The sequence below is a fragment of the Pocillopora damicornis genome, chromosome 4, assembly GCF_964200805.1.
Source record: "Pocillopora damicornis chromosome 4, jaPocDami1.2, whole genome shotgun sequence".
NCBI lineage: Eukaryota > Metazoa > Cnidaria > Anthozoa > Scleractinia > Pocilloporidae > Pocillopora > Pocillopora damicornis.
The window spans coordinates 24,127,109-24,150,896 of NC_142673.1; the positions used below are offsets into that span (position 1 = coordinate 24,127,109).

Genomic DNA, 23,788 nt, shown 5'->3' on the forward strand with positions numbered 1-23,788 from the left:
TGATTATCTATGAAAAGTTTCTTAGTTATGATCACTACCTTCTAAGAATGTTATTTTGGGTAAAGTGAGCGGGGAATGGTCTTCTAGTAACCTCATGCCCATGGGGGTCTGGGTATGAGACTGGTCTTGTAGCAACAGGTAGCTTTCTTCACTTTGTAAAACTATTTTGTAATTTTGCAGGCACGCCTTTCTTTTGGCGCCTCCACGAATTTTTGAAGCTGCAGACAGTTCTGATCTTGATGAGCGAGGCTTGGTAAATTTCTCATGGTTTCAAGTTCCCATAAAATTATACGTATCATTTGTTAGTGGTTCATTGTTTTTCGAATTTGTTGATGATGTTTATGACTGCTATCGCCCAGGTTCCTTCACAGTCGAGAAAACAAGCGAAAAATATTTAACTGCCAAAAAAATAGTTATTTATCATTTATTTATGTATCTTAATCAGGGTCATACTTGATTTCGTTCAAAATTACAGGGTGAAAACAAATGTGGAAAATATTGGTGCACTCAGTCGTTTGTCTTCCAGTACCACAACTGGAATTTATCTATTTGTATCTAAGTAAAATTGCAATTTCATGTGAATTTGTAGTTTTTTGTTTGTTACAAAGTGGCTAAAAGGGAAGAAAGAAAAAATTGGAAGTTTTTTTTTTTTTAAATTTTAAACAGCCCCTATTATGACCTTTTATTAGAATCTATGAGCCGCTGTGGAGAAGCCAACTTCAGTTTGCGATAGCTACTTAAGACTCTCGGGTCATGGTTGAGGAGGGGGCGAACGCCCCTTTCCAACCCCTCCTCCCTCACCCACACCGAGAGAATTTTGATACCAGTGCACTTGATGACAACCCAGCGATTTTTAATGTTAGCTTATTTAGAGTGTTATTTTTGTAACGAAGAAGATTGGTTCACACTTAAGAAAATTTTGAATTATTAGTTTTCAAGGATAGGGTTATATTCCGGCAATAATAATAAATCACAAGTGTGGGTGGATGACAAAAATACATGATAAAGATTTAAGGTAAAATGAACTTTGTGTCGTTGCTAGGAACTTGAGTAGAATGATTTGTAACTAATTTGTAAGAAGCGTATATCGTGCAATACGAAGATAAGAAGTGACTTGTTTAAAAGCGGAAAGGGAACTTAAAAAATATCGGAAGATAATAGTTATATTTTGGTCAATGTAAAAACGATACATGGTTATATTTAAGGCGGTGAATTAAAGGGTATTCATAACAGTAGATCCTTGTTATTCAGTGATATTCTATTGTGTTATTTCAGTATGTAAAATGAAAGGTACATCTGTGATCTGTGGGAAGCTGAAAGCGGGGGTGGAGGGGGGAGGGGGAGGAAGCTTCGGAAGATCAAGGTCAGTTGTCGTTTGTTACGACCGGGTTGAAATCAGAGTTTAAAATTTCAAGATCAAGTGATAACGCGATGGTAATTTCAACTCCTCTTCTTTAATACCGCAAATTTTAAGTTCCAGAATATTTTGATTTAATTAGAAATAAAAAAGGATTCGTCGAAGTTCCTACACACATAACAAAAATGTTTCGCACAGTAAAGATAAATTTGCAGTAAATTTAAGATCAGTTTAGTTGATTATCCAAATGAAATAGCTCCAAGCTATTTTCTGTCAAGTAATTTCATAGAATTATTTGGAGCCAATGCTTGAAAAACTGCAATGAGTTACAGAAGTACTGGGGACGAATAAAATCAACATTACACTTTAGAGGGAATCCCCTGATTATTGAGGTTCTTATTACTTTTTCCATCGACCCCCCCCCCCTCTCCAATCACCCATTTCCCAAGAAAGTTGCTCAGATCCAGCCCTAAAATGAGTAAACTGGAAACCGTTCAAACAAGGTGAGAATTAGCGCCCCAAAACTTTTGCCACTCATTGTAGATGGTGGACGAGACCGCCGCTTAAACAGCCTGACCTAAAGGTGCAAATAGAGGTCGAACAACGCAACAATCACTCTTCGAGAACCTTTCATCGCGTTCCACGAACAGCACATGCACGCACGCAGCATTACAGTGAAGGTGAATAGCAACCGAGTTTCCGGGTTTCTTCCTTAAGCTGTTGTCCAAGAGAAGTTCGGAATGAGTTGAGGACCACGGCCCATAGTGGGGTTCAGGATTGGCCAGACCGCGAGGGCCTGTTGACTGAGCGAGGTGAACAAAGAAAGTTGCGCAGGTTCTGATACCAACGGAGACGCAGAAAATTATTTGGTATTCCATTCATTTACTATTATTCTCGACAGGAGCATTGAATTCAATTATTCAGCCAGTTTAAAGGAAGCAATCGCCTTTTCGATCTTCCCAAGCTCAGTCTCTAATTGTTTGAGCTGAAACAGGAAAACAGCCAAAATCAATCTCTGAGAAGTAATAGTCATGTCACATGACCCAAGATAAGTTCACATAGAATTTACCTTTGAAGTAAACAGTTTTAGGCCTGGAGTTGAAAGTTAGTTAAAACCCTCCCCAAACCTGGTAAAAATTGAAGGTGTTTCTGGTAAATCAAGCTACTGCTTATAACTTCTGCCCTTCTTGATTGAGAATCGTAAACCAAAGTTAATCTTCTGGTGTGATCGTCCTGGTTTAGTGATCTTGGAAATGACCGTTTAAAGTTTGGCAACAATCACCTGCAACAATCATTTTTAAACCTAACCTAAGCAAGAGAGTAGTTTTCCCGCCTGATTTCGTTACAACTTCGTAATTTGAATCTTGTACATTTGATAAAATTAAATATATTGAAGGTTAATTACAAAAGATTTACCTTCTCAGAATTTTGTTGCTGAACGTTCTCCGGTACCTGAAATGTTCACATAAAACAGCAAATGTTGATTACCATCAAAAGAGGAAAAATAACGTAATTTAAGCTAATGGTCCTTCCCGACTTCTGTAGTCTCCTTTTTTATCAACAGGTTTTGGTGCTTATCCTTTTACATCCAAGCAAAACTCATTTTCGCACTAAGCTTCATTTTCATGCAAAGGCTTAAAGCAACTCGAAAATGATAAATTGAGCACCACAAGATAACTGAACGAGAACAAAAGGAGAGGAATCACCTCTCCTCCACAAGGTCTGAGCAAGTTTTCCAGTAGGGCGATCCCAAAAGACCATTCTGTGGGCATTAAGGTGCCTACCACCAGCTAGCTTGGTTTAAAGAGGGATGTTTAAGGACACCTTGCTCTCCCCACACTCCCCCTCTTATCAAGCTGGCCCATTTTATTGCATCATACCTTTATGGCGTAGTCAGCAATTCCCATGGCTTCATTTAATTTCGTTAGCTGTCCATTTAGTTTATCTTTCTTTCCTTCCAACTTTGTGATTTCCTTAGCTACATCCACCAAACCCTAAAAGTAAAACCATTACAGAGGAAAGGGTTACCTTGTAAAATATTATGCAGGTGGTGTAACAACTTCTGTTTCCTCATTATAGCACTCGCATAAATGACTCAAAGGGTGATACATGAGAGGATGTCAGCTAAATACCTTGAGAACCACATGCACTTCGCACTTGTCCGAGACAGTGGCCACAGCACATCCACGTGGAGGCTTCTCCTCGCACACCACATGAATCCTGCCAAACAGAAACAGTCACACTAATTAGGAATCTCAGTGTCACTAGGGCAATTTTCAAATGAGTGTCGAATGTGATCCGGGGTTGCTCACGTTTCGCTTTACTTCGCTCTGTAATTGATCCAGAAAACCCGCATCACTTCATCAACCAATCGGATGCAAAAACTGAAACAAATCACGACTTGACCGCACGCGCTTTCCCGCGCTTTGGGCAGTTTGGTTGTTTTGAATTCGAGTTCTCATTGGGTCTTATGGTAATTTCCTTTCTTTTGATTGGCCGTTGGGATTACTTAAGTTTTGGTCTTACCGCACTCAGTCGAAAAGCGTTTTGCTGATTATTAAGAGGAATGAGTGCTTTTTCAACCGCATGGACGGGTGTATATTATGAAGTAAAGTTTCGTCATAGCTACGAGTCTTAAAAACGTAACGTACATCATCGTACGTTAGCACAGCCATGAACAGCCATGTGAGGAAAAAGAGTCAAAACCACAGGAAATCTTAGAATTAACCAGTTAAGAGCAGCGCAAAGAGCTGATACCTTCACTGCATTTTGAATGGGACTCATGGACAACTGACTGTTACCCATTTCAACTCTTTGTTGACTCGAGAAAGTAACTCTCGGTCGGGAGTCCAGCCGGCCTATTAACCGAAATGGAGCTGTGAACCTTTAAAGATACGCGCCGCTAAAACCTATGAAGGATCACACAATTGAACTTTAGTATTACCTTTCGCTGGAACTAAGCGTGCACGCCGTTTCTGCGTATTTGCTGACCGCTCCTGCCAAAGACTGTTCGGAGAACACTACATACACTAAAAAAAAAATTAAAAAACAATATTATCGAGAGAGTTGAAGGATAAGAAGTGTCGATTATGAAGGCGTTGAAAGAGTGATTTTTTAAGTTCGTAAACTTGTTTAAGGATTCGGTGTGAACGAATCCCGAAATTCCAGCTTGTGACGTAATCAAGCTCAAGCTACAAAAGTAAACCCGCAGCTACGAGTGATTAGCGTCCAATTTCTCCTTGGAGTATCACCACTCGGTGAAATATTAAGGTCATGAGAATAAAAGAAATGATCTCCAACTTAAGGAGCTCTTGATCAGTAAAAATGTTCTCCTTGTCAGTACGATGGAAAATGTATAAAATCAGTACATACAATAACATACTGATATTGGAGCGAAAGGGTTCAAACACCTCGATCTCACCCCTATCAGTAACTTTGACTACACAATAGTGAAAAACATTTTTTTTCACTATTGTGTAGTCAAAGTTACTGAAAACAAAAGAATTTTATGGGCAAATACCTTCAGGCTTTGCACGTGTCAAGTTGTACTCTTGACGAATGGAACGGATCGATTTCACAATAGTCTGCACCAGATTCAACTCGTCTTCGAGGTTTGCGTCTCTCCATGGAAGCTAAAAATGCAAGAAATACCTTAGAAACATAGAGGGACCTCTAGAACTACACGTTAACTGTGTAACCTCCCAAGAAAAACAAATATTTCAGAATTATTTTCGATAGAAATTTATCATCGGATCTATTCAGTCTTGTAAAAGTGAAAGGAATTAATAAGAATATGCTGTGACTAAAAAGCACGCTTTCCCTGCTTTCCCTAACCTTGTACTCAATCACCACTCACCTCCTCTGGGTAAGGTGTGACGCAAATACTTGGCGGTGAGTCTTCAGTCCTACGCGGTAATCGTTGAAATAGTTCCTCTGTCACGTGAGGCATGAACGGACTGAGAAGAATCAACCCATTCTCCAAACACGTGTAGCTTGCAATGGTTAAGGAATTTTATCTTACGTCACGTGAGGTCCCGCGCGCACTATCCAATAGAAAACCATAGTGGAAGCTGACGTGTGTAGAGCCAGACGGGTTGACGCGAGCCGGTTCGCAAAAAAACCCGTCCGGCCCTGCATTCAAACGGTTCTTTTTCATTTTCCGAGAACGTGGATTGACATTGTGGACTTCACGATAAAATAAATCAGATCAGGGACTGAGTCGATGTATACATGAACTGTGAGTTTCTTGTTCTGACTCGAAGAAAAAAAGGAAGGTTTTTTATGGTAGAATCTCTTTAGTAGCTGTCAAATGCGCGCCCTTCTGTTGTATTTGAGTATGTCCTATTTGGGTTGAAACAAAATGTTCGAAATTTTCAACACTTAGAGGTCATATGATAAAATACTTATTTATCGAGTTAGGTTGGGCTGGACAGGAAAAACAATGGCTCTCGCTCATGACGCATGGACCTCGTAGCGCTCGGTCCGTAAATCATGATCTCGAGCCAAATATTTCTCGCCCGGTCCTTCCACTCAGTCAATAATCAGATATTACTCCCTATGATTTCTTCCTCTGCCCTTTTGTCTTAAGAAGAATACTTCTGCCATGTTTCAATTAAACATTGTAGTGATTCAAGAAAAGGAAATGAAAAGTACATGGGAAAACTAAAAAGAGCATCTTAAGGATACAGAGTGTTACGTGCTGTGTTGATTGCTTCTTTGTTTTCTCCTTGAAGAATTGGCTTAAGGTATTCCTACAGGCAAAAAATACCAAAAATGTTTTTAAGCAACACGAGAAAGTTCACAAGTGATCACTAAATAGGATTCTAAGAGAGAACTTTTTCACGCCTTTTATTCTACTTTTCTTACCAGATAAACGTCGCACAGCTCATAAAGCCAGAAGTTGTAAATAGCCGTCGTGGCTGATGGGAAATCGTAGTTCTTAAAGCCTTCATTTGCTGTTTTCTCTGCATAAGATAACCGGCTGAGAATCCAGCGGTCTTCTAGAGTTTCGCTCCCAATAAGCTTTGAAACACAAAATAGAGAAATGTCAGTTTGATAACTAATTGAAGTTTCCGTTTGTAAAATGACTTGTCTCAGTTAATAGATGAAAACTTTTCATTACACGAGACAAAACAGAATGCGATCAAGAACTCTCTATGGTAGGACAATAGCTCGATGCGTGCTATTGATTCCTGGCAGATGACTTGCGGGGCAGATTTTTTTTTATATAAATGCCTCTCACCCTGCATAACTACCGTCCCTTCCCCTGCCGAAAGAGATATTTCCATAACAAAGACTCTCACCTCTGGTTTGACATTCGGTTTGAAGTCAGGTCCCAGGCCGCCCAGCGCAAACTTAGTGGCATTCCACAGCTTGTTGCAGAAATGACGATAACCTTGCACACGAAGTACGTCAAGATTAATATCCCGTCCTGTAGAATAAAGTACAAGGAAAGTCAGGTCAGCTTGTTTTCCATCTAATAAACTGCTCCCTTAGAGTTCAGGAGCTTGAATGAGTCTTTGTATCACCGTAATTTTACTCTTCAACCACCAAGATCTCATTATTAACTTTCCTTACGGTCTGCCTTATAATTCTCATGAAGTCAGTTTGGAGAATGTGGTATTGGATTAACTCATAATCCCTATTGGATATTTTTCTTTATTCCCATCAATTGTCTGCTTTATACTGTATTGATATTGTAGGGAGAAATTGTTTGGTCAATGATGGAAGTCAAACGGTTGACACTACAAGGACACTAACCTTGCGCAGTGTAAGCACAAAGTGCAAACCGCAAAGCATCAGTGCCACACTCTGGTATGCCATCAGGATAATCTTCTTTCTGTAAATTTAAGAGGCTTAAGAGTTATACCTAATTACAAGTTTTTACGGGGTAAAATGGTATCATAACACTGAAATGAAAGGTACAAAAATAAACTAAGTCTGAAATAAAAAAAGTAAAATAAAGAGAGACAGTGAGATCAACCCTTCACGCCCAACATCAGTATGTATATTCTCCATACTGTTCTCTACTCATTTCCTCAGGTGCTGACGAAGAGAATTTGTTTATCAATCAAATAGCTTCTTTAGTTGGTGATCATTTCGTTGATTCTCGTGACCTTAAGTGTGATTCAGGGATGATTTTGCAAGAAGAAAGTAGATGCTAGTCATTTTGAGGGGTTAAAAAGTTTGAGGCCGCGATGTTCACGTATTTATAACTGTCAGATGCACGGCGCCAGAATTTCTCCAAAGACATCTCCGCATCGATGGTTTGAAAACTGGCTCTGGAAGAGAGAGCTACGAAAGTTACAACGAATATCAGAAAGTAAACCGACGCTTCGATGCTCGGATGACGCACTCAGCGAGGCTGACGAGACTTTAGGGTCGATACAAAAAACTTGTCTCCTGAACAAGGTCTTGGAATTAAATTTGCGAGAAGGCCCTCATTAGTTGTGCTGCAGGACGAGCGTTTTTCCGCTCGCAGGAAGTTTTTTTACGAGTCGGCGAGTGGTCTGGCTCAAACTTGTCCGTCCGTACTGAAGCGCTCATAAGGTCCTGCTTCCAGGCTACGTAAAATAGGCTTCACTTCATTCGCTTTGACGAAGGACTAACGCTCGAAACGTCAGCTTTGAAACTCTTCACTGTGGCCAATTTACGTTATCTTGATAATGCTAAATTACCCCACTTTACAGCCATTAGTTCTGCCCAGCCGTAGGCTGCGTATGGCAAAATACACACTGGAACATTTAAGACAATGGAAAGTAACTCAGTCAAGGTCAAATTTTGTTTGTTTTCAATGTCTAAGTAAACAATTTGTCATCTGGCATGACAAAATTTGTATCATGTGATCAAAGGAACTTTCACTTCCATTAAGAGTTTTAGATTCATCAATACTCAGACAAACCTGTCCTTTTCGAGCTCGTTCAATCTCTCTCGGATCCAAGTTACTGTTTTCAAGCTGAAGGTGTAGATCCTAAAAACACAAAGGATTAGTTATTCTTTTATTTACGTATTGAAAAAACAACAACATCAAATACCGCCTCTGACAACGCTTAAGAACTTGTTTAACTCAAACATATTACCTACTCTTGAAAAAAAATCAGATTTAGAACGCGACACTTGTTAGACTGAACCTATAACTTAAATTCAATTCAAGTCCGAAAGAAAATGCACCATTCACCTCTAGAGACACCCCCTTAATGACATCAACGGGGTCGATAACATTCCCGAGAGACTTGCTCATTTTTCTGCCATGCGCATCGCGCACCATTGCGTGAAGAAACACTTCAGTGAAAGGCAGCTGACCAGTAAGTTTAAGGCCTAATTTCACCATCCGGGCAATCCAAAAAAATAAGATGTCATGTCCAGTCTCCAACAACGTACCAGGGTAAAATACCTTGTAATCGTCAGTCTATTAAGAAAGGAAATGCAATGAAAAGAAAGTAGAAAGGGATTTCAATGTAGATGTCTTGTCCCTACTTTGCTAACGGTTTTTCTATGAGGGACTGTTTTAAAACCCTCATCAAGAGTTAAAAACTCATATGGCATTCTCGTTAAAGAGGATCAGAATTGAATTGGTCGTCAACCGAGCAGTGTGGTCAAGAACAGATGGCAGTCTGTTCCCACAAACCACTGTCTGGCGCAAATTACAACATCACTTCCTCTTCACTGAAAACTCGCGGGTCAAAAATAAACCATTAAATGCACTTAGTTACATTAAAGATGAAAAATTCCTTCGACAATGATATTTTCACTTTATGGAAGCACACCCAGAGGAGCTGCAGTATTCAAAACTACAACAGCTAATCATAATAAAGGTACATAAACCGAGAAGCCAATGAGAACTCAAACTAGATATAAGCAAAAGGGTTCATGCCCGGGAAAACGTGAGTGACAGTCGGAATTGGTATTCGTTTCTGATTCGTTCGGTAAGTGATGCGAGTTTTCCGAGTGACACAAGACCGATGCCTCCTCCGATTACCTTCGACACCCAATAAAAAATTCCACTTGAGATTCTCACACGAAATGTGATAACTAACCTCTTCTGGCCAACCAAATATGGAGAAAGGAAACAAGCCGGAGGAGAACCACGTGTCCAAAACATCTTCGTCTGCAATAAACCAGGACACACAAGTTAAGAACGAGATCAGGCAGGATTTTCAAGGGCTGGGGATGCATAACAGGTATCACAACAATTACTACCTTGTTTCAAAGTGATCTTCTCGGGGGCTACATTGAACCTTTCTGCAGCTTTTTTCAATACTTCCTCTTCGGTGCGACCACTGAAACAAAATCGACACAATAGGATCACAATAACGAAGATTAAAATCCTACTTGTTGCCTTTCATTTTCCACTACATATTTTTGTTTTCTTTTTTTCGCTTTTTTTAGCGGACATAAATTTTTTACATTACCTGACCCAGTATTTGCCATCAGTATCCTGAAAGAGAGAAACGTCAAAAGTAACTGATATTTTAGAAAATGACCATGACAACAACAGACGAATAAAATTACTGGACGGAACAATCTGATGCACGGAGCATTCTAAAGTAAATTTTCAAACTTACTCTCTGTAAAATTCAAAAGACAGAAAATACTTAAAAATGGGACTTGTACTTATCAGTATAACTTTCCATAATTGAAGCGCTTTTCTATGGAATGTCGTCACTAAAGTAATCCCGACGGCAAACAGAGGAAAGGAAAATTCTTTCAAGAGCCAATAGGAACTCATGGTAGAAACAACCAAACTGCCCAAAGCGCGGGAAAACGCGTGCGTCCAAGTCGTGAATGGTTTTAGTTTGCCTCGAATTGGTTGAGAGAATGGCGCGAGTTTTGTGGACCAATCGCAAAGCGAAGTAAAGCAAAAACACCGCAATCGTGGATTATCTTTGACGTTCAGTTTACAATTGCTCTTTTAGTATTCGTAGTCATCTTTAAAAAAAAACCTACCTCTCCTGGTGGGACACTTGGATCATCAATGGTCGCAAAAAATGCTGGGATGCGATGACCCCACCAAAGCTGTCGAGATATGCACCAATCCCTAGAGAAAGAAAATGTATATTAACTCGCGCCCGTGCTTGCAGGAGATTCATGACATGACACTAAAAGTAGAAGGGCAAACTGTTTAGGTTGGTAAAAAATTCAACTGCCTTAGATAGACGCTGAGAATAAGAGCTTTTGTTACAGGATCAGATGTGAGTTTGTCGTCAACCAAGAGGTGTGGTTAAGAACAGATGGCAGTCTGTTCCAACAAACCACTGTCTGGCGCAAATTACAACATCACTTCCCTAGTGTGAAGTTTCAAAAAACAGTTTGAATCAAGTCCTCTCTGACAAAAAAAGAGCCATTTATAGGATCAATTATCATGGTAAATACAGAGATAAGTTTTTGCATAACTAACCTACAGTTCTCAAGCCAGCCGTACCATACTTTCTCATGTATACTTGGAATGATCTTCAAGTCTCCATTTCGCACTGCCTGCAGACACAGTTATCAGTATTGAAGCAGTATTCAATCACACAGGCAACAGTAATCAGGGTATGGGATAGAAGGAACTGGTTGCTTTTCCCCTTACTGCAGTGACTTATGCCACATTTCAAATATTCTATATTCTAAAAAAGTAGCCACTTAAAACAGATGTTTGCAGAAAAAAGTGGTCTCACTAATAGTGAAGGTTGATAAAGGAAAAAAGGTTTATCTGTATCACAACTTGGATAACGACAGCATTTAATATCAATTGTGGACGTTATGGGTCACTGTACCTTCACAGCCATATCTGCCATTTCCTTACAGTCCACATACCATTGAGGTTTGATGAGAGGTTCAACAATGTCTTTTGAGCGACTGAGAGAGAAAGCAAAGAATGCAAGGTAAGGTAACTCTAAGCCTTATACTGCAGCAGTAAGGAGCTGTATCAGTGCAACAATGTCCATTAGAGACTACCGTACAGTACATAACTTAACATGAATGAAAGAGAATGGTTGTGGAAGGTATCCCTTAAAAAAAATATTTAAAGTCTCTTAGATGTCATTTTCCCATTATAAAATTCACCTTCACAAATGTGAGAGGTTTCCTTTCCTGTCCTTTGTGAAGGAGGTTTAAAAGGATCACTTTAACCCTTTAAATCCCAAGATTTGATTGTGAATTCCCCTTGCTAGCTGCTACACATTTCATGTAAATCAGTTATGAAAATTTGTTGTTAGATCAAAATAAAAACTTCTACCTCACTGATGAGTTTGATTATTCTCATTACCAGTTTGCTAGAAAACAGTGTGGATATTATAAGGAGAAGTAACATGTTAATCAATTCTGGGAGTAAAGGGTTAAGTCACTAAATCAGGCAAAACAACTTACATGTAAAACTCACCTACAGATAGGAACAACCATCTGATTGTCTTCTGTTTTGATAAACAGACCTTTCGCAGTAAGAGCATCAAGCACAACTTTCCTTGCATCAAATCTCTTCAAACCCTAAAATAAATAGTGCAAAAAAAGGTAAAGATAAATGTTTCACCAAAGTTGTTTCCAAGGATAGTCACTCATTGTATATTTACTTCAACCGGATGTCTTTTCTCAAACAGCCTTCATCAATTCAGAAGTACTTGTATCACCCACTTTTTCAACAATCCAATCAGTACATACATGTAAACTGTAGCAATCTGTAGTGTTCTCCTTTTCAACCAGTAGCCCATAAAATTTACCACCTATAAAATGTTCCTCTCACCCAATAAATCCCTTGAAATATTTGAAAATTCAACAGGTAGCACAACTGTTCTACAGATTTAAAATTTGTTTTACCTCTCATGCTTAAAATAAGACAGAACACTGTACACTGTACTTGTAATTCTGCAAATTAGTCAGTCATCATATTGTGATATATGCCTGTCTGTATTTTCTGCTTGTCTTGTCTATATAACTGTTACATTTAGTACAACAAGACAGCTTTGTAGAAGAATAGCATACAGTGAGTGGCAAATTATTGTTCAAGCTGTGACAATATCACACTCAATGGAAGACTTTATTATAATCTAGTGTATGCAGAAATGTAAGTATGGCAAGGATAAATATTTTAAACAATATTCTTCTAACAATACATGTACATGCAGCAGATCTGAAAACAGCTTACTGCAAAGTGCTTGAAATCTGGATAAAAGTCCTTTAGATCTTTGATGTTACCATTATCATCAATCATGGTGACAAAGTCAAGGCTGTGTCTCTGACCCACTCCATAATCATTATGATCATGAGCTGGTGTGATCTTGACAGCACCTAAACAAAAGAGCATGAGAAGAGTTCAAGCACAGTTATGCGGCAATTTCCTAAGCTGATCACTACTTCTTAAACTCAGAAAACCATGGAAACTTTGATTTTATTCTGAAAAGTCAATTGAGTAATGGATTAAGGACAAACAAGCAAACCTAACAACCTCACTCAAATTCATTTGGCTGTTTACAGGTTAGTTTTGTGACACTTATTGGAAATATAGTAAAATTCCAAATATATTTCTGATGATGAGTTTCACTCTAAATATCCAATCCTTTCTCAATGTTAAAGTAAATTTTAGTTATTTAAAAAGCCTATGTTGAGCCTGTACATGCACAGTGCAGTTCCCACTAATGGTAGAGATCACACAGTCACTTTTCCATGATAAAATGTAGTTGGTTGTAAACAGTGACTCTATGAAAATTAACATTAAAATTTAATGTCCATGATCAGCCTTAACCTAGAAAGTGAAGGGGACACTGAACATTATCACTCAAGCATCTTTTATCACTTTTCTATAGCCTCTGGACTAAAGAGTGCTTAAAGGCATGGACAATTCCTTTTGCCTTCTGTGGTAATTACCAACACCATACACAGTGGTATTGGACAACACAAAATTATAGTGTTGCTGGTTCTTGGGTTCATGTGAGTACGTACCTGATCCAAACTCAGGATCAACCATATCATCACACACAATTGGCAGTTTGCGATTACAGAAAGGATGGAGAGCAAATTTTCCATGAAGGTGCTAGATATAAATTAAAAAAAACAATTGTTACAAAATTTCATTACAGTTGAAATTCACAAGTTTTTGTACTCAGTGAGAACATGAATTCCACATGACTTTGTTTTACTCCTCAAGCATTGATTGGAAAAGGCAGATCTAATTTTTTCTATCAATTGGATAATTGTTAATCCCAGTTACATGTATATCCTCCTAACCTTGTATCTCTGATCATTTGGATGCACTGCAATGGCTGTATCACCCAACATTGTTTCCACACGAGTGGTGGCAACGATCAGCTTCTCATCTGCAATAAGAACATGAAATATAATTATGATTAACACTATCCCCTGCAGCATCTCTGACTTTCATACTGGGAAGTTGGAAATGAAAAATCAACCAAAGATTTTGACTTATTTTAACATAGAAACGAGTTATGGATGAATCAAAATTCCTATTTGAGAATTCTATAATAAAAATAATAATAATAATAATAAAAAAATACCTGAACCTTCCACAGGGTAAGCAAAATGCACCAATACTCCAAACTCTATTTTATTTTCATAACCTGGGACAGGTAGCAGTGTTCTTCCAGGTAATTCCTTTTTGTCAACCTAAAATTTGAGAATTTTGCCAACTCATTATGGGGGTATCATTCAAGATTGACAACATTGCTTTAATAACATTTGTAGCAATTACTCTTTTAATTTCTACCCTCTGCCATAATTCTTCTATGTTTCCTTACACCCTGCATATCTTGTTGCTGGATCTATATGAAGTGAATTCAATTTTAATTGAAATATTTACCTCAATATCAGAGATGGCAGAATTCAAAGTACATGACCAGTTGACCAGCCGTCTGTTTCGGTAGATGAGTCCTTCATCATGGAGTCTAATGAATGCTTCCTTCACTGCCCTGCTGAGTTTCTGATAAGATGAAAAAAAAAATAAAGACATGTAAATAAATAAATGCTGTGATTTTAGCTGGAAGATGTACATTTCACTGTAAACAAATTAAGACTTAATACCTCTTTTCTTAAAGAGTATTGCCTCTCATTAAATTAACTCCTTCACTCCCACAATTAGTAAATCTTCTTACTGCCTGCTATACAATTCTCACCATGTTAACTCAGAGAATTTAGTACTGGATCAATTAATAAATTATCCCCTGATTGATATCTTCCTTTATTTTCATTACTAGTCTGCTTAATATTATACTTATATTGAAAGGAGAAATTCTTTCTTGGTCACTCATGGGAGTTAAAGGGTTAAGATTAAAAGTCAAAAATGCCAACGTAATCTCCTAAAAGTGGACAAGTTGTGTATTGTCTGACTATATAAAACAAAAAAACAAACAAACAAACAAAAGTTCACCCACAGGATCCATGGTGAAACAAGCTCTATCCCAGTCAACAGAAACTCCCATCATTCTCAACTGCTGATAGATACGATCGCCCTTTCTGTTGAGAAAATGAATTTACACATTTTAGAAATCACTTTTAATTTCTACATTTGTACTTTTACTTTGTAAAATCTCTGGTTGTACAATGATATTTTGTTGTGGAACTTGGAAAACAAAGAACATCAGAAATATCTGTAGAATGTCGATGGTAGCCATAGAAAAAGCCAGTCATATGTAGAAAAATGAAGCTACAATTATACAAACAGCAACAATTGTTAAATTTGGGGTTTTGAGGTTTGCCCATCATTGTGATTGGATAGTACACAATTCACCTGTCAGAATCAAAACAAAGTGTTTGTAATTTTCTCAGTTTTATGGAAAAAAATCTATCAGGTGCTTCAAACTATCAGAGTCAACTTTTATTTGCCAACAATGACAGGAAAAAAAAAACTTACTCATTCTTCCATTTCCACACTGCTTCTACAAATTTCTCTCTTCCCAAATCATGTCGTGATAGACCTTGTTCGCGCATCAACTTCTTTTCCACCACAACCTAAAGAAACAAAACATTCATCCAGTAAACTATTGTCAAGAATTATTTGCTGCTTTTAAAAATAAAGTTATCAGGTAAATATTACATTTATTTAAAATGAAAGATACAGTCTTCTTTTGGTTTCTGTTCACGTTATCAAAAATCAATGTTTAACCCTCTGACCCCTAAGTGACTAGCATCTAATTTCTCTCTGCAATATTACCCCTGAGTCACACGTTTAGTTCATCAGAACAAAGGAAATGAGGAAATGATCACTAACTTAAGACGCTGGAGATTGTTAAACAAATTCTCTTTGACAGTTCCTTAAAAAATGTATGGGGTACAGTATCGTGAATATGTATACTGTTGTTAGTGTGTAAAGAGTGAAAAGGAATTAAGTCTTTCCATGGAATTACATGCAGGACTGCCTGAAAGAAGAGTAAAGCACTGACTAAAAGTGATCTAACTCTTAAAGTACTGTCCCACGATGTACATGTTGAGTTCATTCAAAATCTGACAAAGTCTCTTATCCATGGAATTATCAGATTTATTGCAGCCATGAAAGATTGTAGGTCAGTAAGACTATTGTGGTTAACCAATAAACTTGTAGAAATGATTATTAGGACCTCTTCCTCACAAATTCAATTTCATTACTTCATCCATAATTCTATCAACTAGAAGGTGCAAGGGTGGAGGGGTTGACATCATAAATCAAATTATGTTTACAAGTTGTAAAAGGAAATTTAACAAGAAGTAGTAAGAGAGAATTATACAAAACATATCAAGTGCTGAAGGGTTCAATTACCTGCGTGGCTATTCCTGCATGATCACACCCTGGATTCCATAATGCTGTCTTTCCAATCTGACGATTCCTAGTTAGAGAAATCATGCCCTTATTAGTTTACAAATAAACATGATTTGGTAGGCTACTAATTTAGGATATATCAACAAAGCCAAGTAGTGGCTTATATAATTGCAGCACTGATAAAGATGTGGTTTTGTAAGTTAAGGAAGTCAGTCTCCAAATCCAGAGAGACACTACACTAGTCATGGCCAGCATATAGGGCATTTCCTTACCATCTTGTAATACAGTCTTCCACAGCATTAGTGAGGGCATGGCCAAGATGAAGTGACCCTGTCACATTGGGTGGAGGAATACACATCATAAATAAACCTTTTGGATTGGGCTCTTGAAGGCTCTTGCGCTGTTCAAGTCGAAAAATACTAACAATATTACAATGTTTAAATGGGTGAAAATCAAAGAACAAAAAAGGAAGTTCACAACTAGTAAACTGTGTCATTTTGAGTTTGTAGCAAAAAAGTTTAATAATTAATTTGGACTCATCTTACCCCATATTCAGGCTTGAAAAATCCCTGGAAATAAAATTGCATGCCTTCAGTGAAAAGGTACATGTAATATATTGTAAACATATCTTATCAAGTTGTTAATTTTTCGTATTGTATCTGAACTCTTGAAATATGACTGTTTTAGGAAATTGATATGATAAGGCCCTGGTTTTAAATTAATCCACCCTAAAACTTGTTGATGTTTCTGAAGAGGAAACAAGTAAGATGAAAGACAAGATAATCATCTGATTGAATGATGCAACTTACTACAAACAATCTCTCTCAGGCTCTGCAATTGTTGTCAATTAGGAAAAAAATTAGATACTGCGCTACACAACTGAATTCTGATGAGTCAAAAACCTGTTGTTTATTGAATGTGCCTATAATCCCATTACAATAGCTACTCTATAAAAACAAAAGACCCATCCCTCTTTTGGTTTACTGGCCAAGTAATTATTCATTTTGAATGTTGGCAGAGCACTAGTAAATTATAAGTGGTACCCGATTGACAAAATTTTCAAGTGCTCTCCAAACATCCTACACAGATTATCATGCTCCAACTGCTGTAAAAATTTCAAGTCAAAACTTTAGTTCCAATACATGCTTACCTCCTTTTCCCACCAAGCATACCAAGAAGCTTCCACATAAACAGGACTGTAACTATCAGGCATAACTCCACTGACATCTACATTTAATACAACAAGAATGAAAACAAGTTTTTTAAATCCTCCATAGGGCTAGCCCATACAATTCTGATAAATGACAAATGAGGCCATATACATAACTCTCACACTTCAAATGTTCACAAGTTTCTTATTGAGAAGGCTCAACTTGAAAATGCTGCAATAGTTAATTACAAACTATGTAATGACATTATTATTGAATTCTCAGTGTAGTATACATGCGCTATCAGAAAAATACAAGTTACATCAATCAAATATTTCACCTTTCTTTTCTCCTGGAGCTGTTGGTTTGTCATACACAAAAACTTTCTTGGTTGTTTCTTTTTTCTTTTTATCCTTCTTTTTCTATATGAAATAAAAGTTGCAAATATGAAATATGCATGGTAATTCTTATAGTAATATTATAAATATAAATATTATATAATTATACACAGTAATTCTTATAGATTTTTAAGTACTTATCATTAACCTTACATTACCTTAACCCTTTAACTCCCATGATCTGATTATCAATTCTCCCCTCAAACTGCTTCACATTTCCTTGAAAATTAGTTCAGAGAATTTGGTGTCACAGAAAGACAATAACTTCTACTTTATAAATTTTGGTGTTCTTATTACCTGTGTGCAGGAGAATTTACATGATAATCACTTCTGGGAGTTAAAGGGTTAATTGCGTTTGGAGAGACCTAGCAACTTAAAAGTATCTGGGTTCACTAGAATAATCACTGTACAAGTAAAACTCCTAAAAAGACAAAACACTGTTGCCCCTTCCCTAATATTTTATATGGGTTCAAGTTAAGAAGGGTGACCCACCCCTCCCTCCAAAATCCCCCTTCCCCCATTCACAGGGCTGATGCAATATTGTGAAAGCTGTTTACAAGTGAGGACTTCAAGGATGTTATTTTGCAGCAGCCATTCCGGAGTAAATTAGGACTTAGCAATAATCCGAAAAATTTCTATTATTCAATCACTTGGTACGAGAAATAGTCACATTTCAAATATTCGTGCATCGTGGTCGAGGATTGTACTCCGATCGTGGTAGTTTTCTTCCCCCGAAACTTACTAAAACTTCCCATGTTTACATGAGAGCCTCGATCCTTTAAAAAATAGGGTCAAATTGAAGGAAGCTATAAAATTACCTGGTTCTGACCCTCCATCTGAGCTGCCTCCTTCTCTTTCTTTTTGGCGAATTTTTCCAACTTTGCCTGCCTTTGGGCCTCTTTCTTGAGCTGACTGGCGGTCTTCTCCACCGCGCCGTTGGCAGTTGCACTTCCCTGATTTTCCATGGCGCTAGAATTCAATCTGGCGAAAAATCTATGTGAGAAAGTATATAAAAGAAACTGTGAGCTATTTTTAGTCCAAATTCCAGAGGTTGATGAAATCAACCGGGCAGATTTCATAGACTTTCCACGCTGCCGGCTTCCGCCATTGATTGTCCGCCAGCAATGGCTCATGGGAATATTGGAGTTTTCTTGGAACGATGGGAAAAATTTGGAGCTGAAGAAGATAACGAAAAGTTCTTAACTTTTTATTGTGGACAACAACATTCCCCTTATTTTTCAGTGAACTGATCTCAGAGAGACTCTCATTCTGTAAAGAAATATAAGCGCTTTAGGAACAATTTGTGAATCGAGAGTGGGGGAGAGGAAATCATGTCTAGTAACAGTGTGTTCCAGGCACCCATTCATAGCTACTTACAACTTCCGGCCACGAAACTTGCATCAAAAATTCGCCGATTAGAAATTGGTGTTGAGGAACTTTTGCACGTATTCATTGACAGGATAAATGCAGTCAATGGTAGCATCAATGCAGTGGTCGCTAATCGTTTCTCAGAGGCTTTGGCTGAGGCGAGAGAGGTCGACGAGGAACTTCATAAGATGACTCAAATTCAGAGAGACGAACTGGAGAACGAGAAACCTCTCCTGGGTGTGCCATTTACCGCTAAAGAAGCTTTTGCGGTCAGAGGCTTGCCTAATAGTGGTGGTCTCGTGGCTCGTAAAGACTGCATAGCCGAAGAAGATGCAGTTGTTGTGGGTCGTTTACGACAGGCTGGTGCTATCCCGATAGCTATTTCTAACTGCAGTGAATTATGCATGTGGTGGGAGTCAGCAAATCGGGTTTATGGAAGGACTAGCAATCCATTTAACAGGTCCAAAATAGTTGGGGGTAGCTCTGGAGGAGAGGGTGCTATCATTGGAGCAGCTGGATCAGTATTCGGCGTAGGATCAGGTTAAAATTGTTATTGCATTCACTTACTCGCTCATTCATTCATCTCAATCAGTCAGTCAATCAATCAAGCAGGTAAATTTCTGAAGAACCTGTGGTGCTGCATCGGTGGGAGAGTATAACAGGGTAATTTAGTGTTATCAACTGGGTTGATGATGTAAATTGGCCACCATAAAGCTGATGTTTCGAGTGTTAGCCCTTTGTCTTAGTGTTCTGACCAATCAGTCTACTTGTCAAGGTAATTCGGGATTATCAACTGAGTTGATAATGCAAATTTTTACCTTTAAGAGTCAAGAGTTTAGCTTTGAAACTTTTAACGGTAGTCAATTTACATCATCCACTCAATTTATAATACCAAATTACCTTGTTATACCCTCCCACTGACACAACACCACAGCTTCTTTAGAAACTTACCCCTTATGTTAATATGTTAGCTGGTCAATTAATTGGCTAGTCAGCCATTGAGTCAGACAGTCATTCAGGTAGTCTTTCCTCATTTATTCAGTTCTTTGCTACTTATTTATTTCTTTTTGTTTATGTCTCAGTGCTCATTCATTCATCCATGTGGCTAATTGCACTGATTAATCATTCAGTCATCCCTTTCCTTTGTTCATAAACATACAAATTCAAATACTCATCTAAACCAAATTTACTCAAACAAACTGCAATCAGTTAATAAATTAAACATTAATTTGTTTTGCAATCAATCTGTTATCTCTTATTTTTAATCATTATTCTTGTAGACATTGGTGGCAGTATAAGAATGCCATCCTTTTTCACTGGAATATTTGGACACAAGCCTAGTCCAGACATTGTACCCAATGCTGGTCAGTTTCCTGATGCATCAGGTAACAGACAGCAGTTCTTGTGCACTGGGCCTATGTGCCGATATGCAGAGGACCTCAAACCTCTTCTGATGGTATGCAACTTTCAGATGCTTCACTAAAAGACTAACTATGTTTGATTAAATCACTAGTATATATATGAAAAAATTCTTACCTCTGATTGGCTAAGAGAAATGCATTTTCAGGTAACAATATGAATGAGATTTAATTCAGTGCAGAGAAGGGTAATTCAGTGCAAACAAGTGATACAAGAAAATTTAGTGCAAACTGTTTTGGGGGCTTAGAAATATTTTGCAGTATAAAAAATTTGTAAAAAGTTAGGAAATTACACTTGCATTTTGATTTTGTAAAGTCTAGGTGGTCTTTGTTAAGTTTTTTGTGATACAGGAGGGCAATGAAGCTACTATGCTTTGTACAAACTCATGGCAACCATACTTGGTTGGGTACACATCAAAGAGCTAGCACCAGCCCTCTCTCCGTTCATGTTGGAACACTCATCTGGTTATAATAGTATTAGTGTTGTCACTAGTAACTAGGTATAAGCTTTTAAGGTCTACATGTTCAGCTGAACATGTGATGTCTTAAATCTCTCTGGTAAGCTATTCACCAAAATGCTTGAAGATTAAAATCACATTTTTAACTTTTAGGTTATGGCAGGAGATCAAGGAGCATCAAAATTGAATCTTGCAAGGGATGTAGATGTTACAAAGCTGAGATATTTTAGCATTGAGGATTGTGGAGGACACTTTTTGATATCAAATGTTGATCCTGAACTAAAGCAGGCCCAGCAATATGTCTGTCAACAACTTGAGGAAAAACTTGGTGTGGAAGTAGTGAAACTTAAAATTGAAAAACTTTCAAACTCCCTTGAGATTTGGTCATCGATGATGTCTTCTGGAGCACAAAAGTCATTTTGTTATTACATGGGTAACCAAGTGTCAGAAGTTAATCCCTTCTGGGAACTTTTGAAAGCTTGTATTGGACTCTCTAATCACACACTCCCTGCAATTGGTTTGGGCATGCTGGAAAAATTTGAAAGTTTAACACCTAAAAGGGTATCAGAGTCTTTCATTCAAATGGCTGAGGAGCTAAGACTGGAACTTGAAGGTATTCTAGGGGAAGATGGAGTCTTAATCTATCCCTCTCACCCATCAGTGGCTGTCAACCATTGCGTTCCCTTGTTATTTCCTTTTAATTTCTCATACACAGCTATTTTTAATGTTCTCTATTTCCCTGTAACTCAGTGTCCTGTTGGGCTGGGAAAGGCAGGCTTACCTCTTGGAATTCAGGTGGCAGCAGCAAAGGATAATGACTGTCTAACCATTGGTGTTGCCATGGAGATTGAGAGGCTATGTGGTGGTTGGGATGGGTTGTTTAAACAAAAACAATCTGGTCTGAACATTGATGGATAAAAGCAACATTTTACTCTGAATGAAGAACAAAATATGCCATATTTCTGACACTATAATAAATCAACATATTTTAATAAAATTGCAGTATACCCCAAAGCACAAGATTATACTACTTATTGTAAACTAAAAGTTGTGAAATAAGATACCTGTATTTTTAAAAAAAAATCCTATCTTTCTTTTTTTTTAAATTAACATTTTAGAAATGTTTAGGATTTCACTATATTTTATGGTTAGTTTAATGACCTCTTGCCAAGTGAGTCAGTGAGATACAAAACTGCCGGAAACCAGTTGTGACTTAGTCACAATTATTGTCTCATTAAAGACAGTCATATAATTATATTCACTTTGAGTTTTTAGTGATTCCATGGGAAATTTCCTTTCTTTCTGCCAGGCATAGAGAGTTCTTTGACCCTGGATTGAGAAGTGCCCTATTATGAAGGAACAGCATAAAATATTAATTATTTACCACATCATGAAGATCTTAAAGGTAAATGACAAATAGTCATATAAAAGACTATGAATGTAGCTAAAAAAGAGAGGCCTGAGGTTTTTGAGGGTCACAATTGGCTGCTGTCAAAATGGTATCTGAAAGATTGCTTGGGAGTCTCCATTTCTTCTCTTAATGGCCTCGGGCCAAAAGTAATTTCGTAAGAAGACGCTTCAAACGGCGCGTGAGGGTGAAAATAAACCACAAATGCATTGATTAACATTTCGTTTAACTAAACAGTTGTATAGATTTTGTTTGTTTAATGTCAACAGTTATTAACCACGATCATCACATAGTGTGGTCTGTTTGTGAGGTCACAATTCGCTGCTGTTAAAATGATATATGAAGGATTTGGAAATCCTTAGAAGCAAATTTTAATCATAGCGGAACTGAAAAACATTCATTCAAGGGCAGTTTATGCGTGATTACTAATACAATTAATTGCTGTTTTATTTAGACAAGACTAACAAACAAAATGTGTAAGCCTTTAATCGCTTCTTCCTTATGACAATTTCACTTGACCTCAAGGTTAATCGCTTTCTTCAATGCGGTGAACACATTCATGTTCCCATTCTCCTTTTCAAACTCTGAAGCTAGCTGTTCACTCACGTTTGCTAATTCGCCAGCTGCACTTGCCAAGTTGGAGGTCTTTCTTACCGCCTCACGTAACTTCAGATTTCTATTCCCATGAGCCTGGCAAACAAGATGTTAACAATACATCAGAGATGGGCCAAAATAACTCCCATATACCTTACAAACATGTACGAGTAAAAAAAATTATCAGTTTGGTAGATCGCAGTTTTTCTGTTCCCCCTACAAAGAGCTAAGATTCCAAATTCCTATTCAATCAGAAACAACGGACAAATTAATACAACTGATTTTCCCATAACCAGATATTACCTAATTTTTAATTTTGAAAAATTAACAATCAATTCACGACCATTTTTTACTTACCGAGTTTGGCCTAGGTTTGGCTTTCATACCACCTTCTCCAGGAGCTGGTTTGATAGACATTACATCATCTTGAATGACGCAAGTGTTACTGCTTGTTCTTTCATTGTCTGGGAAAGGAAAAATCATCAAAAAGGAAAATTTCAAAATCATAGGCATACTATAGATGCAACAGTTATTTTTTAGGGTGGGTAGGACTGAGCAAGACACTGAATTTTCATGATCTCGATATGTTGACCTGAGAATTGAAACTTACCTTTTGATTTGAAAGTTAACGGCCTCCGGCCAAAAGTTATTTCGTAATTCACAATTCTGAGTGCTAATGAGGAACTACCTATAACAAGCGATGTTGAGGAATAATTTCCCCACAGCCCCATACTTAATTATGCATGCACATCTTGTTGGTGATACATATGTGGATGCATAATGAAGTGTGGGGCTGTGCGGAAACTTTGCCTTGAAAGCGTCCTGTCGTTAAATACTGCGCGAAAAATGGAAAATTTTGAACTCGTTCCACGCTCGGAAAATACATTCTTTATTTTCATTACCGCCTCAAAATTTAC

The 23,788-nt window shown here is 37.7% G+C and overlaps 4 protein-coding genes across 4 annotated transcripts in view; 2 read left to right on the forward strand and 2 right to left on the reverse strand.

The window, feature by feature from the left end:
• Positions 1-1,235, forward strand: part of LOC113683495 (ATP-binding cassette sub-family A member 2) — a 29,535-nt gene extending 28,300 nt beyond the window's left edge. The window contains exon 43 of the mRNA XM_027200741.2: positions 181-1,235. Coding sequence (XP_027056542.2) covers positions 181-216 — 36 coding nt within the window. The 3' untranslated portion in view covers positions 217-1,235. The remainder of the gene's footprint in view (positions 1-180) is intronic.
• A 200-nt stretch (positions 1,236-1,435) lies between these two features.
• On the reverse strand, positions 1,436-18,774 carry LOC113683493 (valine--tRNA ligase). The gene is made up of 33 exons (XM_027200740.2): positions 18,444-18,774; positions 17,568-17,649; positions 17,230-17,306; positions 16,625-16,648; positions 16,352-16,479; positions 16,080-16,146; positions 15,198-15,295; positions 14,719-14,800; positions 14,148-14,267; positions 13,846-13,954; positions 13,559-13,647; positions 13,274-13,364; positions 12,480-12,622; positions 11,721-11,824; positions 11,116-11,197; positions 10,755-10,831; positions 10,304-10,394; positions 9,769-9,794; positions 9,557-9,636; positions 9,394-9,464; positions 8,535-8,765; positions 8,259-8,327; positions 7,118-7,196; positions 6,661-6,788; positions 6,224-6,379; positions 6,044-6,108; positions 5,214-5,349; positions 4,878-4,989; positions 4,302-4,386; positions 3,490-3,577; positions 3,238-3,351; positions 2,774-2,809; positions 1,436-2,342 (listed from the first exon to the last, which is right to left on the reverse strand). The coding sequence occupies exons 1-33, from the start codon at positions 18,756-18,758 to the stop codon at positions 2,274-2,276; spliced, it is 3,324 nt and encodes a 1,107-aa protein (XP_027056541.2). The 5' UTR covers positions 18,759-18,774; the 3' UTR covers positions 1,436-2,273.
• LOC113683562 (fatty-acid amide hydrolase 2-A) lies at positions 18,768-22,126 on the forward strand. Its single transcript, XM_027200818.2, has 3 exons — positions 18,768-19,533; positions 20,274-20,449; positions 21,023-22,126. Exons 1-3 carry the CDS (start codon positions 18,957-18,959, stop codon positions 21,785-21,787), a joined length of 1,518 nt encoding a protein of 505 aa, XP_027056619.2. The 5' UTR covers positions 18,768-18,956; the 3' UTR covers positions 21,788-22,126.
• LOC149047329 (uncharacterized) lies at positions 21,777-23,742 on the reverse strand. Its single transcript, XM_089205671.1, has 4 exons — positions 23,482-23,742; positions 23,229-23,335; positions 22,797-22,967; positions 21,777-22,215 (listed from the first exon to the last, which is right to left on the reverse strand). Exons 1-4 carry the CDS (start codon positions 23,600-23,602, stop codon positions 22,141-22,143), a joined length of 474 nt encoding a protein of 157 aa, XP_089061797.1. The 5' UTR covers positions 23,603-23,742; the 3' UTR covers positions 21,777-22,140.
• Between the last annotated feature and the right edge of the window lie 46 nt (positions 23,743-23,788).

Bases quoted from the DNA above. Each gene is read 5' to 3' on its own strand.
- LOC149047329 (XM_089205671.1), bottom strand. From the start codon at position 23,602: ATGGGGCTGTGGGGAAATTATTCCTCAACATCGCTTGTTATAGGTAGT. The intron at 22,968-23,228 runs GTAAGTAAAAAA...CTTGTTTGCCAG, and splicing joins CCAAACCTAGGCCAAACTCG to GCTCATGGGAATAGAAATCT. The intron at 22,216-22,796 runs GTCAAGTGAAAT...CCTTCATAATAG, and splicing joins AGAAAGCGATTAACCTTGAG to GGCACTTCTCAATCCAGGGT.
- LOC113683493 (XM_027200740.2), bottom strand. From the start codon at position 18,758: ATGAGCCATTGCTGGCGGACAATCAATGGCGGAAGCCGGCAGCGTGGA. The intron at 8,328-8,534 runs GTGAATGGTGCA...TTGTGTTTTTAG, and splicing joins TTAAGGGGGTGTCTCTAGAG to GATCTACACCTTCAGCTTGA. The intron at 6,380-6,660 runs GTGAGAGTCTTT...TGTGTTTCAAAG, and splicing joins AACCGAATGTCAAACCAGAG to CTTATTGGGAGCGAAACTCT.
- LOC113683562 (XM_027200818.2), top strand. From the start codon at position 18,957: ATGTCTAGTAACAGTGTGTTCCAGGCACCCATTCATAGCTACTTACAA. The intron at 19,534-20,273 runs GTTAAAATTGTT...TTATTCTTGTAG, and splicing joins AGTATTCGGCGTAGGATCAG to ACATTGGTGGCAGTATAAGA. The intron at 20,450-21,022 runs GTATGCAACTTT...TTTAACTTTTAG, and splicing joins ACCTCAAACCTCTTCTGATG to GTTATGGCAGGAGATCAAGG.